This window comes from Ambystoma mexicanum, chromosome 1q (genome assembly GCF_040938575.1).
Source record: "Ambystoma mexicanum isolate Mex_15411 chromosome 1q, UKY_AmexF1_1, whole genome shotgun sequence".
Taxonomy (NCBI): domain Eukaryota; kingdom Metazoa; phylum Chordata; class Amphibia; order Caudata; family Ambystomatidae; genus Ambystoma; species Ambystoma mexicanum.
Window position 1 is genome coordinate 78,613,449 of NC_090922.1, and position 19,661 is coordinate 78,633,109.

General features: G+C 46.0%; 1 protein-coding gene across 3 annotated transcripts in view; it reads right to left on the reverse strand.

The window, feature by feature from the left end:
- Positions 1-420: 420 nt before the first annotated feature.
- Positions 421-19,661, reverse strand: part of ZNF276 (zinc finger protein 276) — a 921,405-nt gene continuing 902,164 nt past the window's right edge. For all 3 annotated transcript variants that reach the window (XM_069635568.1, XM_069635570.1, XM_069635569.1), the window contains one exon: positions 421-1,177. In XM_069635568.1, the coding sequence (XP_069491669.1) occupies positions 883-1,177 (295 nt within the window). In that variant the 3' untranslated portion in view covers positions 421-882. The remainder of the gene's footprint in view (positions 1,178-19,661) is intronic.

Genomic DNA, 19,661 nt, shown 5'->3' on the forward strand with positions numbered 1-19,661 from the left:
AAACATTGATAAGTTGAAGAGGATAGAACAGTTTATGTGGTTGTCTTCATATCCTTAATGCTGAGTTAGCCTGGGTCAAATTGTAGCTATACCCATTGTGCATTTTCATCAGTCATTACTTCAACTTTACATCACGATGTTTAATGGACTTTTGCCTATCCAGCCAAACCACATTTGACGCATGCAGTTTTGATGCAAAATGAAAGTCACCTCAGGCCTCGCCACTTTTCTCCTCAAAGTTATGGTAAATACGTAGTCATCAGGTGGAGGAACCAGATAAAGTAAAACAGACAGCTGCTCTGCAAAGTTGAGCTGTGTCCCACTCCTCCCTTCTATCCTGCACCAGAATAACCTATGAGACATGGGGCTGTTCAAATTTGCGATCAAGTATAAATCTTAAAGGTACAACGTAAAAGAAAGTGTTTTGTAAATAATTTAATAAACAATCACAAAGCTCTCCTCTCAATAAAAAAAGACGGCATTTTGGCTTTTGTTCAACTGTATCTGGGGTTACATGTGCGAGTGCTCTGGTCACAGCAGTTCATATGCTTTAGAAATTATGGGTCCCCCATATAAAATTGTGTTTTGAAGGTAAAGTGCTGATGGGATGGACCCCTTATTTTGTATTGCCATGAACACACAAGAACTCCGATTTCTGCATATAAAACTGTAAAATGTGGTTGATGTCTAAAACAGCAAGGATAAATTGAAAAGAAAAAAAGTGCATTTTCAAATGGTTTCTTTTCCTTTTGGAGGGCGCTGAAGCCAAATCCAATAGTTTTGGAAAAAATATTAAAAAACAGCTCACGCCCAATCATTTCACAGAGGTCGCATTTGTTTTGAGTTTGGCTCACCACATCTCATATTTGCACACACTACAGACTAACTGGAGTTCTGTTCCGTTGTCATTTCTGGTTTAACATCTTTGCTAGAAACAGTCTCGGTCTCATTGTCATCTCCCAGTAGAATAATCCGTTCAGTATCCAACGTTTTCTCTTGGTCACTGTTCTGTGTTAATGGATGCACCATGGACATGTGAACGTTCAGGTTGTGTGCTTTTTCAAAACGCTTGCCACACTGGTCGCAGGCAAACTCCAGCTCTGCCTCAGCCTTATGTTTTGTCATGTGGTACTTGAGGGAAGCACGCTGTCTGCACTGGAAACCACATATCTCGCACCTGGAAATTGAAGAAGCAACAAGTCAGAGAAAGGAACAATCCATTCAGTTTTTCCAAGATGCAGTTCTTAGGTTATCAAAATAAATGTTGAAGTGAAATATTGTTTTCACTGTACATGCATACGTCCCAAATTGCAGCTTGAAGGCTGCCTAAAATGATAGTCCCGTGTTTGTTCCGTAGTAGGTTTAAGTCCCTGTAGAAAAGTCCCAGAATATTAATCAAAACCTGCCAACCTAAAATGTGATCATGGTTGGGCCAAATATTCATCACAAACAAATTCTATTTAGTTACAGACCAGAATGCCAAAGTAAGGGGGTGAAAAAGCATGTCGGTCTGTTAGAAGCCCGCTGCAATGGAGAGGTTGGGGATGTTGAATTAAGTAAGTTATTCTAATGGTTACCTTCCTCCCACATTTTAAAAGTATTTTTTTCAAGTACAGACTGGCAGACGAAATATTTTCAGACATGAGGGACCACTTCGAAGCACCACTGTGCACCATTCGCTTCCATGACTCCAGATGCAACATCTTGGTTATTTCGCACCCAGGTAAGGGTGTTCTGCGTGTTCAGCCACCTGATTGGCTGATGTGAACTGCCATTGTATACCTACTTTTTCCCCAGCCACCTGAGGTCCTTTCGTTGGTGGCACGATCTTAATTTTGGTGACGCAACAGGGAACACCTCCTAGTTGCCTCCCCCACCACCTAAGATATCCCTCTGCCTTCGCCCCCCTCCTCTACCCATTTAACTGCTGGACCGGAGCATTCTGCTCTGATCGCGGCACTCCCTGCCACCCTCAGCCACCATAGAAATAGTACATCGACATTGTCCCGTCTGCTGCCATAGAAAAGGCACTCTGTCTCTACTGTTGCCACCATGAGTTCCTTACACAGCCCAGACACAAGTGATCACAGTTCAAGGGTGTTTATTAAACTGTATATGCAGGTTGGAAAAACGCCGAATCTAAACCTAAATCTAAGATGGGAGCAAGCTACGACCATCAAAAAATTATAATAAGGCAGTCCTAGTGGTGTCTTGTCAAATAAAATGGCATTTACTAAGAAAAACCTATTGCCAATCCTTATGCTAAATACAAACAAAGAGTGTGGGATAGGATTCACAGGAAAGAAGTGTTCACAAAGGTTTATAGTTAATATTTCGAATTTCATTATTTCGAATGCAAAAATGTCGAAAGATTATTCGACATTTTTTTTTTTCGGTAATGTCTTTTTTTTGTTATTTTTTGTTTTAAATGGGGGGGTTCCCCCAATCCCCCCCTCCTTTTTTTTTCAAACCCTTTTTATTTTACTCGCGAAACAAAAAAAACATGTAAATTAAAAAAAGAATACATTTGATTTTTTTTTCGGTATTTTTTTTCAACATTTTTGTCATTCAACATTTTTTTTTCGACATATTGACTGGATACCATTCACAAATAATAAGTCAGGATGCGGTAGTCAGGGTCTCCCTTCCCCACAATTTGAGCACCGGACAAGTAAACAGTTCTGCTCTTCCCTATCAGAGCCTTTGTGGTTAAGTCTCAAAGTCTTTTGCCTCCAGGGACCTGATGTGTTCCAAAAATAATAAACAAAAGTTCCTTTCTGCTTACATGTTGGGTGATGCCTTTTCGCCCTTGGATCCCCTTTTCCGGGCTCAGACCCTTCTCGAATATTAGCCTCTGTCCATCGGGTTCACTGGGGATTTCGACACAATCTCATCTGTGACATTCACAAACCTTAAGTCTTGTTAAACAGTTCACTGTGGACATCCCTCTGCCAGGTTCACTCTTGTCAACACACTATTCATCAGGACTTTTGGCTCTGCCCCCTCTTTATCAGAATCCCTCTGTCGGGTTCATTCTTGCCAACTTTGTCTCTCACAATTGCTTGAACAATTCTTTACGATGCGGGATTCACTTCACTTAGCTTCACGATCATCTTTTTTGGTCAAAGACTTTTGACTGTACAGAGGATTTTACTAGACCCTCTTCTCGCCTTTCCCAATGCCTTCTGGTAACAGTAGGCGATTACCCTATTTTTGGAACTAGAGTTTCCCGAATGAGCACCCACAGGGTGCCTGACTCCTCTGTAGCTGGTTTCCCCCTTTCACGTGAACAGTTCTTAGTTCGAACGGCTAATTGCAGAAAGTACAGTATTGAACAAAAGTAGCAGTTTCTCATCAGCTGTCCCCTAGACTCACCGGTTGTGATGAACCACTTGGCTTTTCTTGTCTCTGGAGTGAAGGCAGGTACCACAGTGGCAAGCGTCTCTCCCTGGCTTGGTTATCAGCAGAGGAGGGCCCAGTGTACCGTTGACATCTGCTGCAACACATGCTGACTATTGTTCGTGGTATTACTATTCCTTTTGTGGAGGTTTCATGGGCCTTAGTCAGAAAGGGCAAGGTCGATTCTTTCCTTACCACCCTCTAGGTTTGCGCCATCTTTCTCCTTTCTCTTGAACTGCCGTGCTGAGTTAGCTCCCTTGTGCGGTCTGCCTTGCTCGTATTGTGCTCTCGTGCCCCACCTTTTATTGCTGTGGGGAAGGGAAAGAGCCGTCATGTGTGTGTGATTCTGGTCCATTGCCTGACTTTGCCTGACCCCTGTGTTGGGACAAGTCGGGTAAACGGCTCTGGCATTTGTCGTCTTTCATGGTGTGCGAAAGTGTTCTGGTCGGAAAAGGGGGTGGGGGGTAGTAGAGTGTGTGTGTCCTACGTGGTAGGTTGGGGAAAAGGTGTTGACAGAAGGGGGATACCAGTCTCACCCTTTAGTGTCCCACCTCCACTCCCCGATGAACCCCCCATCCAGATCTTCCATCACTGGTCCACCCCCAGGAAATGGATCCAATAGCGATGGCTGTGTCCTGGACACCGGGATGACAGATCCTCAGGGACTAGTCAAGGAGACACCTCCAGGTTTCTCATAGCTGGCACAATATGCACAGAGGCCCATCTGCCATTAAATAAAAAGTAATACAACTATTTGTACCCTGGACAGGAACCCATGGTGCGAATAGCTATCAGCCCTTGGATCTAGGTCACCTGGACTAAGCCCCGCCCACCTGGTGCCTTCCCGCTTTTTCACCACTTAGCAAGCCACGCCCACCTGGTGCCTTCCTGCTTGCCACTCTGTTTGCCTACTTAAGGACCCTCCAGCCTCTTTTCCTTTGCAGATGGGGAGCAGGTGCAAGTGGATCTAGGTCACCTGGCCTAAGCCCCGCCCACCTGGTGCCTTCCTGCCTGCCGCTCTTTTTCACCACTTAGCAAGCCCCGCCCAACGGGTGCCTTCCTGTTTCCCGCTCTTTTTCACCACTTAGCAAGCCACGCCCACCTGGTGCCTTCCTGCTTGCCGCTCTTTTTCACCACTTAGCAAGCCCCGCCCATCGGGTGCCTTCCATCACCATCACTGTCTTGTGGCCAATGCTGGATTTGACTTTTATGAACTTCATTGATTCACGGTGCGTCACCTTTTCTCAACTCTCATGCTGGACTTCCTTTGCATCTTGTACTCATGGTGACCCTGAATCATGTTGTTCCCATCTTCATCTTGTATTCTGGCTTGCAACATTCTGTGTTACTACTGACTTCGCCAATTGTATTCGCTCTCCACTCTTGCTTCTCCACTCTTTTTGACTGCTTACCCTCTGTTCTCTCCTCATTTCCCGTCTGCCTTTTCCTATCTCATCCCCTTACTTTCTTCTGTGCACTTACTCTATCAGAATTGTCCCTGGACCTAATATGATAACAACCTCGTCTGTTTCCTCCACCCTCCCATTACTGTTTTTTTCCTCCCCACCACCCCTCCAGCACTATCTGAAATGTCGTCAGGCCTAGTATGATAGTCGCTTGTTTTGTTCCTCCCCTCCCTTTCTGCACCCCTCTCCCTCACCTTTTCTTGTTCTCTGGCTCTACCAGAAATGTCGTCAGGCCTAGTACGGTAGTCGCCTGTCTGTTTCCATTTCCTTCCCACTCTCCCCCCACCCTTCCTTATCTATGTCTTAGCTCTTGCACTATCTGAAATGTCGTCAGGCCGAGTACGATAGTTAATTTCACATCCTTACTGTTCATGGCCTGTAAGAATGTGGTTGTATTTTCCCCTGGTCCCTCCCTTGCCTTGAAGCGCTTTGAAACACATTGTGTATAGGCGCTATATAAATAAACAATCATATCATATCATACATGGCCAGTAACAGCCCTGAACCCTCGCTGAGACCAGAACAAGCAGATAATGGCCATGTACGCCCCAACGCAGGGGTGATTGCTGCTATTTATATGGAGAAAGCTGTACTTTCTCTGGGGGACACCACAAGTAGAGAGAGTGAAAGCAGAGAGAAAGTTGATAGCCACGTCAAAGCTTGATCAGTGATGCCCCGGGTGTCTCATGGAGTCGGGAGATCAGGATGTTATGGTTGCATCGAAAGCAGAGGAGAGGTCAAGAAGAATGAGGACCGAGGGAGTTAGAGTCAAGGTTTGAGAGTAGGTCTTCACTGGTGTTCAAAAAAGCAGTTTCCGTGCCTCTGGATACTCTAAAGCCACACTGAAGGTCATGGAGACAACCAAAAGATTCAGTGTGGGTGGTAAACTGAGAGATAGTAAACTTCTCCAGGAATTTACCCAGGAAAGGAGTGTTGGAGATCAGGCGATAGTTAGCCAGAATAGTAGGGTCGGCAGACGATATTTTGAGCAGAGGGCGCAGAGGTCTGCCAAGGCTGGAGCTAGCGAGTCAATGTTGTCCTTGATGGTTTTGGAGGAGGCTTTCATAAACCAGACTCAGGTGTGACAGGGGAGAGGGAGGAGAGAAGTAGGGGAGTTGTGGAGGCGGCCGAGGGGGACCCAGGCAAAGATGGTGCACGAGTGGGTATGGAGGAGAGAGAATACAGGATGTCCTGTGATTTGGTGGTGAAATGTGCAGCCTGGGCTGAGCAAAGGGCCTGGGTGTGTGCGGTAGAGGAAGAGGCTGCAATAGGATTGGCCAGTTCCTTACAGACTTAGAAAAAGATTGGCCGTGTTGTTGGATGCCACAGAGATGCAGGCTTAAAAATTGCTTCTTTTCTTGGACTGGATGCAGAGTCTATATTGCTTTTGCAGAAGATGGCAGGCTTACTTGTCAGAAGGTGCGCCTGAAGATACCCATATTCGTTTTTGCTGCCCTGCACTTGCGTTTAAGGTCAACCAGGTCAGAGTCGTACCCAGAGTTGCACTTTTTGGCAGGCTTCAGTCGGACCCTCATGAAAGGGGCAAGGATGTCGAGGGTGTTGGAGATGGAAAGGTGAAAGTTAGAGAGGGCTGTAATCAGGGTGGGAGTCAGCCGCAAGAGTAGGAGGAGGAGAGTAGGTGGAGGCAAAGGCAGCTACTGACACTTTTTTCATGGGTTGGATGACCTTGAAGGTCGGAGGCAGTGCAGGGTGTGCTAGTGCTAAAGGAGAGGAAAGCTTCAAGTGAGCGGAGAGGAGAGAGGGATCAGTCCATGATAGTGGGGTAGTGAGAGGAATAGAAAGAGGACGTACACTTGCAGCTCTGGGTGTTGAGCAGCACTATGCCAATCTGGCTTCCAGCGGGCCCAAACACTCCTCCAGGGCCTGGGCACCACAACTGGATTTCTTCAGATCAGGATGTCCAAGCACTCATTTTCTGGACTCACGAAAACCCCTTCTCCGGATGGCAGGCAATAGGACTGGCTTCCAGGGTACTTCTGGTGAAGAGTAGCAGGTGCACAATGATCCCTCATAGCTCGGGAAGAGGTCACCTAACCAGGTCCTCACTTGATTCGGTCCTTGGATCAGCTCAGCAGTCTTCGGATTCCTTTAAGGAATGCATCTGCAGACACCTTCCTCCGACTGGACCCAGGATTCAAGCTTCAGGTTTCAGCTTCAGCTCCAGAACAAATTGGCGAGTTATACACATTTGTTCCCCATTCACTCCGATAGGTAGAGCCAGGCTCAGTCAGACATTCACAAGTGCATTCATGCAGGTAGGCAGCCAATCAGGCTCACAGGCCATTCGCCCAAGCCAGACACCCATAACACAATGTGGATTGGAGCAAGCACCCAGCCTTTCAGAACACCACACTGCATTAATTCACTCCAGTTTCAGTTAGGGCTGACCCAGGCATTGTGTCACACAAACCAAAACCAGACACCCACAACACAGCCAATACATAAACCCATATACTATTTATAATGCGCCTATACACAATTGAGTTCAGACCTCATTCATACAGGTCCCACCCCAAGGGTGTACCCACAACACACAGTCCCCGGGAAGGCTCTAGTCAGTCTACCGAAGGCAGCCCCAGAGCCATATATGGTCTTTCCACCCAACAGGCTACAGTGGCCATCTTGCCTTTGTCCAGGAATCCATTGATTCCTATGGCAGGGCCTGGGTGTCCCAAACAATGGAGGACACTCAAAGCCACTGTTAAATCAGCATGTAGCTGCCATCAGCCCATACTCTGCTCTGGGGGCTAACACACAGGTGCCCAAAACACACAGGTCTGGGTACAGCCTTGTACTCCTTATGTGAGTGCCATAGGGCTATCTCATGGGTAATGTTTACCAAAAGGAAACATGAAGAGCTGCACTGCCAGAGGTCCAGGCTGGATCTCAGTGGCAGAAAACATACTGAAAACACACACAGAGAATTGGTAGGACAAAGAACTAAGAGGCCTTGTCCCTCCAAAAGGCATTTCCAGCACCACAGTATCGTTCTCTATGCAGTGGTTGGTGGCAAGGCTTGCATATCCTAGATGCGCTTCATACAGACTCCCGCTCTGCATGTGTAGGCCCAAACAGGGGCTGGTACAATTGACAACTGGTTAACTCTTCCCACGACTGATCTTCTCTGGGTTTTCTCCTCTTAAATTCGTTCATATGGATTGTGAAACTACTGGGCTTTTTCCTTGCTCCTCATGAGAAATACACACTTATGGTTTCTACCAGGAAACTGACTATGTGGTGGTGACTGGTACACAACAAAGTAAAAGTGTGGAGACTGAAGGTGGTATAGGAGGATTCCCAGATATCCCTCAGAGGCTGCATCGTGTAGCTAGCAGAGTTTCACAGTCCCCTTCAATACGTTTTTCCAAAAGCGATTGTAAGAATGGTGACTTTTTCAACAGAAAGAACATTTACAGAAGTTAAGAAATGTGTTACTTATGCCACAAAATACATAATCAAGTTTCACTTTAAATCGAGCCTCGAACATTTTTCTATGGGCGAATCATTTCTCTGTACAAATGATGCATCGATATCATAAGTTGGGAGGAAACAGAATTTAATATAAATACATTTGTTTCATGGATGAACAGTTGGGACTCTAAGTCACTCGTGAATTTAGTCCACAGAGCATCGCTTTTCTAAACTTTTTGACAAATAAGGGTTTTAGAAGTAGATTTATTTTGCAAAACCAATGACAGAAACACTACACTCCCCTTAACCAGCCATCATCCAAAAGCACTTTTGAGGAATTTACCATATGGAATGTTGCTTCGAATCCAAAGGAATTGCATACAAAAACAATTTCAACACACAAGCAGATTATTTACAAACCACACTTCAATGGATTGCATTCTCCCACAGATTCCTTATCAGGTAGATGTTCTTCCAGCTTCAGGTGCTCAAAAACATTTTCGACAGGGGGCGTAGTATGACTAGACATCGACTCCTCTTGACTCCACAATACCACTCCTTAATTCCGGACATGACGTGCACAATACATGTACAAAGGCGTAGTGATGTAATTATACATCAGTTTCTTTTTTCTGCATGCTCTACACGCTGCGTTTTGGAACATTCTTGTGATAAATGTTCTATTCGAAGTTCACCAATACATCGGGCCCTAAGGCTTCAGGACTGCAACTCGAAAAATGTCCATCACCGACCTGCATGGCATCTCCATGTGGTGTCTGGTGTGAGAAACCAAAGGGTGTCTCACCTACAGGAATCTCTCTCTTTCAGGTGGGCCAGTGCATGGCCATTGCCTTTGGATGAAGACCCTGGGGGTGGACCAGGGTGGGAGGATCACCAGGGTGAGGGGTCTTCGGGGAGTGGGGGTGAGACAACCGATGGAGAGACGTGGTATTCCCCCCTTTCTCGTACCCATGACCCATCCTATTTCATAGGATTCTCCAATCCAATGTTCCAACTCCCCCCGGCCCTCTTCTGCACAAACACTGGGCAGAGGAAGAAGGAGACAGGGTAAAGAGGCTAACCCTTACATATATCATTGGACAAATCCCGCTAATCGGGTCAGGCAAAGTCAGGCACTTGACTTTAATCACACACATCAGATACCAATTAGCTCTCCCCACATGGACAAAAGGCGCAACATAGAGGGACACTGTGAGCAAGGAGGAACAAGAGATGGAGCAGAACTTCTGGGGTGAAGGCGAACCTACTGGAGCAGATCGACCAACAGAGGGATGAGAGCAAAGGGTAGAGAAACCCAGGAGATCCCTCTGAAGTGCCATGAAAGATATGTGGAGAAGGCCAAATCCTAGACAAGAAGACTGCATTGTGTTTCAGGCGCTAGCGACCCTTCCGGGAGAACGACCGAGTTGGGGAGGCGAGGCCAAACTAGTGGTATTAACTTTGACTCGTGAATTAAAAACCACCAAGACAAGAACAGAATGCACAGCTGGTGAGTTGGCGAGCGACATGAAAGGCTGGTGTGTGCTAAGGAAAGATTGAAGTTGCAACAGTATATCTCACAACTGAAGGCTGCATGCGTGGATGAGACGCGAAGGAAGGCAGACTTGTGGTGAACTTTAAATTACTGATAACTGTAAAGCCAGTGATACAGAGTAGCGGAGTGGTCTGGCGAAAAGAAGTAGCCCACTCAAAATTCTGTTGCTTTATAACAAAACCTTTCACCTTTCGCAAAGTGAATGAACTCTAAAAGGCATAATGGTCGAGATTGACCGCGGCAAAAGGGGAAGTAAATGGTCAATGTTGAACTTTTGGTCTGGGTAGTTCAGTTTCATAAGCACAAGAGACACGGGGGCAAATAACACAAGAGTCTGAGCTGAAGGGAAAGTCAAAGTGGTTCTGCGAAGATCTATAGTAAAAACCTTGCACATTCGAAAGTCTTAGAAATCAGGAAAAGGTCCGAGCTAGAGTGAGGGAGACCTACGTGAACTTTTTGCTTTGAAAGGTCTAAGCCCCAAGGAGGGAGACCTGCATGAACTTTTGCTGGATTGTGAAAGAACTTTTGAAAGCTGGAATTGAAGACTTTAACGTGGAAGGTCAGGCAGGCATCGATCCACATTTTGTACTGCCTTTGTTTTAAGAACCTGAGCCAGAGTGCGTCATACTGTCAATGGGGACCACCTAACTCCGTACTGTCCAATGTCGGGAGGAGAGCTGGCTCAGCCATTTTGATCCTTTATGTTATAATACTGATTTTCCTTTGCATACACATTTCCTATTACATACTTTTTGTATAAGAGATTGGGCAGCCATTAGGTTTTGTTAGTATATGTCATTTTGATTTGTCAGAGACGGACTAGCACTGCGTTTTCTTTATTATTTGATGGTAGACGCTACTCCCATCATAGCTATAGGGCAAAGCAGGATACTTTCCAAACCCCGAAAATTGAATAAAGGTTTTGAAATTGTACCTCTTGTGTCAGTGTCATACTCGTGATACCATGCCTCCCTTACACTGGGGAAAGACCACAATATTGAGGCATGCAGTTCCTGTCAACAAATGAACCCAAAGTCTTTTAGGTTTGCGAAACTGGCGCACGGGTGGCCTCAATCGAAGTTCCTGGCGTGTTCGACCATCAGGCCAAACCGCCAAAGGCACCGCGCCTGAAAAAGAGGAAAAGCAATGTAAGACTGCGTAGACATTTTCCCACTCCTGAAGCCAATCGTCGGCCTCATCCTCCCACAAGAAACAGAGATGCCATTGACACAGACACGACTCAGATTAGTTGGAGGAACACACAAAGATCTGCTCGTCGAGAGAAGAGGGAAGGCTTTCAAGGAGCAAATTCTCCAGCTTTTCCAGAAAGTCATGGCAGGTACGATTCCAGTGTTGACGTTGCAGCCCGATACGCCACCAGTTGCACACAGAGATTCCGGCGCCAAGGTGACCGTGTCTGGTCCTACTCCCTCGTGCTAAACCACGACGGCTGGGAAACCGGCTCTAGTGCTGAGGGGGCACAGAGGCACAGGTTGTGAGAGACCTTGTGTCAGGCTGAGAGGTCCTGTATCCGCGGAAGCTGCTGAACCCCCGACAATCCCCCTGAGATGTATTTCCCAGAACTAGTTTTCAATACAGCTCTGTAAACTACACCCCAAAGGGAAAGGGGGAATGGGACAACAAAACAACACCAGGCAGACTGCGTCAAGGCTAATCAGTGCTGAACCTGCAGAGGATAAAGAATAACATATACACTTCCTTAATTCACTTACTTAACCTTATGAATGGGAAGACATTAATCCTTAACTAATAATTGAGAATCCTACCTGGTTCTTCTCTTGAAATTTCTTAGAGAAGCGGTTAAGAAGCTGAAAATCTCTCTTACTTGCGATATTTGAAATTCCCAGCAACTTCTTACATTAGGCAAAACTGGAAGTCTTAGTTCTTTGTTTGTCTTTTTTCCAACATGCACTGGTAGTTCAATTAGATTGTCTTTAAAATGTTCTTTCTTGACATTTCAAAACTTTTCAAACTATTTATAATTTTCTTGAGTCTTTAAATTCTTGAAGAAAGAGGAAACACGTGCTAACTGCACACGCAGGTTATTTCCATTAAAATTATCGATGAACTTCACATAGAAATCTTCCTGGTTGAAGAACACGCGCAAACGGATGAAGACGCGCGATCAAAATAATCCACACGCGCAAAAAATCACACGCGCAATAGTCCACACGCGCAAGAATTCACACGCGCAATAGTCCACACGCGCAATAATGTTCTCCTGCGAGACACGCGAAATAAGAACACCCGCGCTATTGAGTTCAAACGCAACGAAGTGATTCTCACGCGCAAAATCACTCGCGATGGAAAAAAACACACGCGCACTCACATGGCACGCGACGAACAGATTCTCGCGCTTTGTACACCCGCGCTAAACATCACACGCGCTTTGTATTTCACACGCGCTTAGTATTTCACACGCGCTTTGTACACCCGCGCTAAAAATCACACGCGCTTTGTATTTCCACACGCGCTTAGTATTTCACACGCGCTTTGTACACCCGCGCTAAAAATCACACGCGCTTAGTATTTCACACGCGCTTTGTATTTCACACGCGCTTTGTATTTCACACGCGCTTTGTAGTTCTCACGCAGCGTATAGCTTTTCGAGCAAAGGATCACCCGCGCAATAAAACACATGCGCGTTTAAAATGGCACGAGACCAACCTTTACTCGCGCTCGGAATACACACGCTAGAAAGCACGCGCTCACTTGAATACGCACGCGACAGTCAAAATCTCGCGCTAAGGAACACCGCACTGGAAACACAAGCGCACTCCGATATTTCAATAGTTTTAGTAGAAACACTACTTTTAACGAATTTTCAAGGAGAATGTTATTAAGATGAACAGATTTACAGTAGAAATAAAGTCACTTATCTCCTGAGCGAATTCACAAAGATTTCCTGCTTTTCCTATCTTCAAAACGAATTCCTGCCAGCTGAAGACTTCTCCTGAACCCCCAAGAAAGTAGCCGCTCAACTGCTGAGATCTGAAGGATAAAATCCACCAGGCCTAATACTAAAGCAGGAGCAGCCACTGAACACGTCCTCTCAGATGGGGTTTTGATGATGAAAGGCACAGAGTGACAGTTTAGAATGTTCATTGTTGTTCAGCATTGTCTTCTAGCCAATCAGAGCTGTCACTGTGAGGCTCCATCTTGCCTTGGGTCAGAACCAGGATTCTGAATCAACAAGTTAAGGCCTAACCAACTATAATGGAAAACTTCCCACCCACACAAAGCTAATCTGAAAAGGATAATAATAAAAAGGAAACTTGAATAAGAGAAGGAAACCTGACACCTTGTAGGAACAACGTCATCGACATTGACGACAGTTGACCGTTCCTTTCTCCTTGAATCGCAATCAGCGTTTTTCAACTATATGAGGTCGATGTATGATGACGAAGGGGACAAAGTGCCTTTTGGCTTTGAGCCTATGGGCGGTGTGGCTGTAGGAGATTATTTCTTCACAAACCAAGCAGATTTGCTTGCCTTTGCCAAAGGTTTGTATGATGCAAGCAGGTTGGACATCTCCAGACCTGGATCTGCAACAGGCTGCTCCTTATGGTCACCGTACTGCGCAGTACAGAAGATCTATCAACAAGGTGGTTGAGGCCTTGGGTTTGAGCATCCCAGCTAAACCAGTCTGCTTAGGATTTGATTGACATCCTAGACCAGGGACCACAAATGTAAAGGGCATTGCCATTTAATGTTGCTATCTCAGACCCCATTTCCACACTGTGCCAAAGGCCATGTTCCATGCCAGCTGTGGACGCAAAACTCACCAAAAATATAAACCGTATAGGGGAGGAATTTACCCTTTCTGTCATCTCATCTTACGCCAGAAGTTCTAGTGGTGCAAGCCGCTACAGTGATCTCTAGACCAGCCACGCCCATCTCCATTCTCCTTACAGACAGAGAATCCAAAAAAACAGATGTCCTGGTCAAAAAGATCTATGCTCCAGGAAGCATGACCCTGAAGCCGGTCAATGCTTCATGCGCATTCTCCAACTATTACAGGGACTGCAGAGAATGATGGCAGAAGCGGCGGAACACATCCCAGCTGGTGAAATGAGGGGCGGGTTTCTACACATCATTTACAATGGCAAGGTGGCATGCCAAGCACTGCAGTTGGGCCTAGATGCTGCAGATTGCATGGCTGCGCTTTGAAGCATTCATTTTCTGGCCAAGCGCTTTATAAATAAACAAAATATAATAGGGACATCCAAAGTACTAAGGCAGTCAGCCTACCTCCACAGTTTAGGAGGTAGTATGTCCAAGCTAACCTTCTCAACATAGCTTTTGACGGTGAGCACCTGTTCGGCCTGTAGGCCGATGAGTCCTTGGACGTCATCTCCTTCCACCTGTCCATTTCTCCAACGTCTGGGCCTTGCAGCTCGTTGAGTGGGGTACCCTCTATCATTCTTCAGATAACCACCAGACATAACCCTCCCACCCCCAATAACTGGGACATGAGCTCCAGGAGGAACTGAGAGCCCTGTTATTGAAGGGATGCAGTAGAAGAGGTGCCACCCGAGCAGAGAGGATCAGGCTGGTACTCTCGCTATTTTCTGGTACCCAAGAAAAGATGAGGACTCCATCCCATCCTGGACTTTTGAACAAGTACATGAGGAAGTTCAGGATGGTGACGTTGAGAGAAATTCTCCAGGCTCTACCACTTCAGGACTGGTTGGTGTCGCTTGAGCTTCAGGACATTTGTTTTCATGTGGCAATGCATCAGAGGCACAGGTGGGTTCTGAAATTAGTTATTGGGGACAATATCAATTAATTTTGCTCCCCTTTGGTGTAATCTCAGCACCCAGGGTTTTCACCAAGCTGATGGCAGTGGTGACGGTGCACTTCAGGGGATCCGGTGTTCATGTATTCCCATACTTGAAAGACTGGCTGATCCGAGCAAGGTCTCTGGAGGAGGTATCGACACAGCTCGAGAAAACCTTCTCTCTGCTTCACAGTTTGGGTTTCTCCATGAATTTCCAGAACAGCAACAACAGAAGCTCCAATTGATCGGAGCAGTTTGGGTGTGGACCACCTCCCCTCTACCCCCCGAAAAAAGAATCGCCAGTGTCAGACAAATGGTCAAGCTGTTCCAGAACTACAAGTCTACCCACGGCTTCCTTTCTCCACCTTTATGGTCTCATGGCTTCTTGTATTTTTCTGTTGCCAGAGGCCAGACTGCGGATGCGATCTCTGCAGTGGCTGCTGAGAAGTCAGTGGGCCCAGTACTTTGACGCCATGAAGGACATTCTGAAGTTGACAAAATTGATGGCCCACAACCTTTCTTGGTGGGGCAACAGAACATGAGGTCGGGCGAACCCTTTTGGCCACTGTGGCCTCAAGCCCAGGTGGTCACGGATGCGTCCCTGAAGAGTTGGGGATCTGCAGTTGAGTGGCCTTTGGTCACCAATGGAATGCCAGTGGCCTATCAACAGGCTCGAGTTGCGAGCAATCAGGTTGGCCCAGATGGCCTTTGTGCCGTCCCTCAAAGGGAAACACGTCCTCGTGCTGACAGACAACACAGTGGCCATGCACTACCTCAACAAGCAGAGGGGGTGTACAGTCCCTGCCCTTTTGCAGGGAGGCGCTGCACCTATGGGTCTGGTTGCTCAACAACTAGATTTCTGCTTCGGCTCTCCATCTACCGGGAGTGTAGAATGGGCTGGTGGACACTCTGAGCAGGCAGAGCAGTCTCACATGAGTGGGAAGTGTTCCAGGAAGTTCTTGAAGGGATCTTTGCCCGGTGGGATACCCCGGCAGTGAAACACTTAGCCATGAAAGCCAACGCAAAGTGCTGAGAATTCCATCAAGCAAAACTGTCTGCAAAGGGTATACTAGAGGACACATTTCCTGTTGGAGTGGGTCTTCAACTTCAACTTCGCACTTCCTCCGATACCGGTCATCCCATGGGTTCTCAGGAGGTTCACGAGCTTTCAAACCACCATGATATTGATCGCTTCGGACTGTGCAAGGAGAACATGGTACACAGAACTCCTGAACTTGACCATCTGCCCGCCTCCCTGGTTGCCTTGGCAACCGGATCTCCTATTCCAGTCGGAAGGTTGGGTGCTCCACCTGTACCCGCAATCCCTCAACCTACATGCATGACTCTTGGAGGTATGTTGAGTGGGACCTTGGGACCTCTCAGAAGAGGTACTTCAGGTGCTACTAGTTGCACGCACACCTGCTACGAGATCCATGTATGCGTGCAGGTGGGGAAAATTTGAGGCGTGGTGTAGGGAACTCAGGATACACCCTACACTTGTCCCACCACAACAGTGATGGAGTTCCTTCTGTCACTGGCCTCTGCAGGCCTTCAGATGGGCACACAGCCAAGGGCTATTTGGTGGCTTTGTCTGTGTTCAAGAGGCTGCCAGATCAAGGATCCTTCTTCACGGCCCCAGTGGTGACCCAATTCCTGAAAGGCCCTGTAAATAGGTTCCCAACCAACTTTCTTTTTTGGTTCCGGACTGGGACCTAAATTTGATTTTTACATTTTTGATGGCGGCTCTGTTTGAGCCCATGCCTTCATGTCCCATTAGGCTACTTACCCTGAAAACAGCTTTCCTGGTGGCAATCACGCCAGCGTGACATGTAAGTGAGTTTAAGGCTCTCTCTTGCAAACCGCCCTTCCTATGATTTTTCAAGGAGAAGTCTTCTCTCAAGGTGCGGCCTAAATTTATGCCAAAAGTGGTTTCTGAATTCCACATGTCCCAGAGCATTGATGTGCCAATTTTCCACCCTCCTCCACATCTCTCCTAGGATGATGAAAGGCTATACAAGTTGGAACCGAAGAACGCTCTGCTTCTACGTAGCTAGGATGGCAGAATGTAGGCACGACGACCAGCTCTTAGTGGCTTTCTATCTGTAAAGGAAGGGATTGGCTGTGTCCAAACAGACAATCCTTTGCTGGATAATTCTCTCCACTGCAGGGTATTATCAGAGAGCGGGAAAAGATTTGCCTCCAGGCATCAGGGAGCATTCTACCAATGGTATGGCAGCATCATCTGTCTGGCAAAGGGGTGTGCGCCAGTGAAAGAGATATGTCGAGCAGCAACTTGGTCGTCGCTCCATTCGTTTACTAAGCTTGACTCCTTAGATGTGGCATGTGGTTTGGATGCTCGATTGCTCGATTAGGCAGATCGGTGTTGCAAAGCTCCCTTGTCTGAGGGTTTTCATCCTGCCACAGCACACTTTACTGCTTTGGGAGTCTATCAGATGACGAATCTGTGATAGAATGCAATCCATTGAAGAAGAAATTATTTACGAGTAATGTTTCTAGGGATACTTCTCCTGCAGATTCCCCATCGCCATCCCATCCTGCCCTGCTATGAAAGTAGTCTATTGCTGTTTTGTGGTGGTTCTCTGCTAATAGGATGAGAACTTCTATCCACCCATCTGCATTTTTATAGTGCGCAACAATCACCAAAAGGTATCAAGGTGCTGAAAGATGCAGATAGGCCGGCATAAGATTTATATCAAATTATGCTTAAATTGATTTTGGTTTATTTAGGGCTTGCTTGAAAACCTGAGATGTACCGTAAAAACAGAGGGAGAGCATTCCAAAGTTTTGAGCAGGCCATGGAAAAAGCCCAGTCATCACAGTGTTCCAAACGATCAGGAGGTACCACCACAACTAGAGATGAAGGGGAACGCAAAGTCTGCCCTGGCTGGTAAGGTACAAACTTTTCATGAAGTGACAGACAGCCCATACCGTGATAAGCTTGGTGAATGATAAGAGTGACAAACTGAATCCAAGCTATGACGGGAAGCCAATGAACGACCCGCAGAGCCGATGAAACAGTGAATGGAAGCAGACTGGAATGAAAGGTAATATTTTCTTTAGTTGCTTCAGTTTGAAACAAACAGCACTGCAAATAGCACTGATCTGGGCCTTTGCTGAAAGTGAGGCTGAGATCTTTAGGCCCTGATTTTATACTGTATTCGTAGGAACAGCTAGAGGGCCCAAAGTGGGTGGCCAAAAATCAGCAGTCCAGAGAGCAGATGACTCCAGGTGGCCCACCATCAGAAACCCAGTCTTTCCCCATTGAGCTTCAACCAGTTTGAGCCCATCCACGCACCAACGGCTTCAAGACAAGCATGCAGCTACGATGCTGTTCCGTCGTGATGAAGACGGAACGGTTTATAGTCATAATATCGAAAAAATAATGTCGAATTACAAAAATGTCGAATTCAAAAATGTCGAAAACACATACATATAATAGAAAAAGTCATTATTTCGAAAATAAAATGTCGAAAAAAAAATCGAAAAACCAATGTTAAAATAACTATGTATAATGTCACACATACTAACGTTTTTTATTGGGGGGGTCCCCCCCCAAACCTCCCATCCCAAACCCCTACCCCAACCCTCCACTCCTCCCCATCCCCCCCAACACCCCCCATGGATATACCTTTAATTTTTTAAAAAAAAGTATTTAATAAAACATTAATTAAATAATTAATTAAAAAAACCCATCCCAAACCCCTACCCCAACCCCCCCCTCCTCCCCATCCCCCCACCCACCATGGATATACCTTTAACCATTTAAAAAAATTATGTTTTATAAACTATAATTAATTAATTAATTATTTATTTAAACATTAATTCGAAAAAAAATTGAAAAAAATTCGACATTTTTGTAATTCGACATTTTTATTTTCGACTAAATGTTTTCGACATTTTGACTTTCGACATTATTGTATTCGACATTATGACTGGATACCAGACGGAACAGCAGCTCGTGTTGTCAGCATAGGAGAAAAAGCGAAAGCCGTGAGTTTTGATAAAATGGGCCAAAGGTTGTATATAAATGTTGAAAAGCAATGGAGAGAGAGCCGAGCTCTGAGGGACACCGCATGAGACCGGGACGGTGGGAGATTGAAAAAGGGGTAGGGAAACAGATTAAACACGAGAAGAGAGAAAAGCCTGAAACCAGTCGAGGGCCGAGCAAGAGATACCAATGTCTTGCAACCTGTGCAAGAGGATAGCATGATCAATGGTATCGAGGGCGGCAGACAGGTCTAACAAAATGAAACTTGCTATGTCACCTTGATCCCTAATAAGAGCAAGACCGTCTAATGCTGATACCAATTCCGACTCCGTGCCCATAAGGGGACGGAATCCTAATTGGTAAGGATTCAAAATATGGGGATCTTCCAATAAATACCTAAGCTGTGGTTAACTATTGCTTCAAGCAGTTTCATAAATGTTGGAAGCAAGAAAATGGGGTGGAAATTTGACAGAAGGGACGCATCCAGAGTAGGTTTCTTTAGGAAAGGTAACACCAAGGAATGTTTCAAAGGTGCAGGAATTTGACCATAGGTGAGAGAGGAATTAAGTGCCTCCAATAGGATTTCATTTAGTGAATTAGCAATGGGTTCAAAAAATGATCAAGAGGAATATTGCCCATCTGCGGAGCTGATTTGAGACGTATCTGAGCACTGATTACTTCAGAAAAATTTGTCGGGTGAAAAAGAGGTAAAAGATGGAATAGTGATTTTATCCAATGAAGGTACCAATGTGATAATGGGGATAAAACCAAATGATGCTCCAGTGTTGGGTATCTAGCTTTTTTGTAAATAAAATGATCTCACCAGTTTTGGTGATGACGATTAGGTGTTAGTACCCAATGCAAGAGACACCAAACGTCCCGTCAGCCGATTGCATTCAGTATGGTGTCTGTTCCTCACAAAATAAAATGATGAACCGGCAGAAAGATATTAGTCAACCCTTTCAGAAATTGGATGACAATAGGGACTATAAAGTAAGA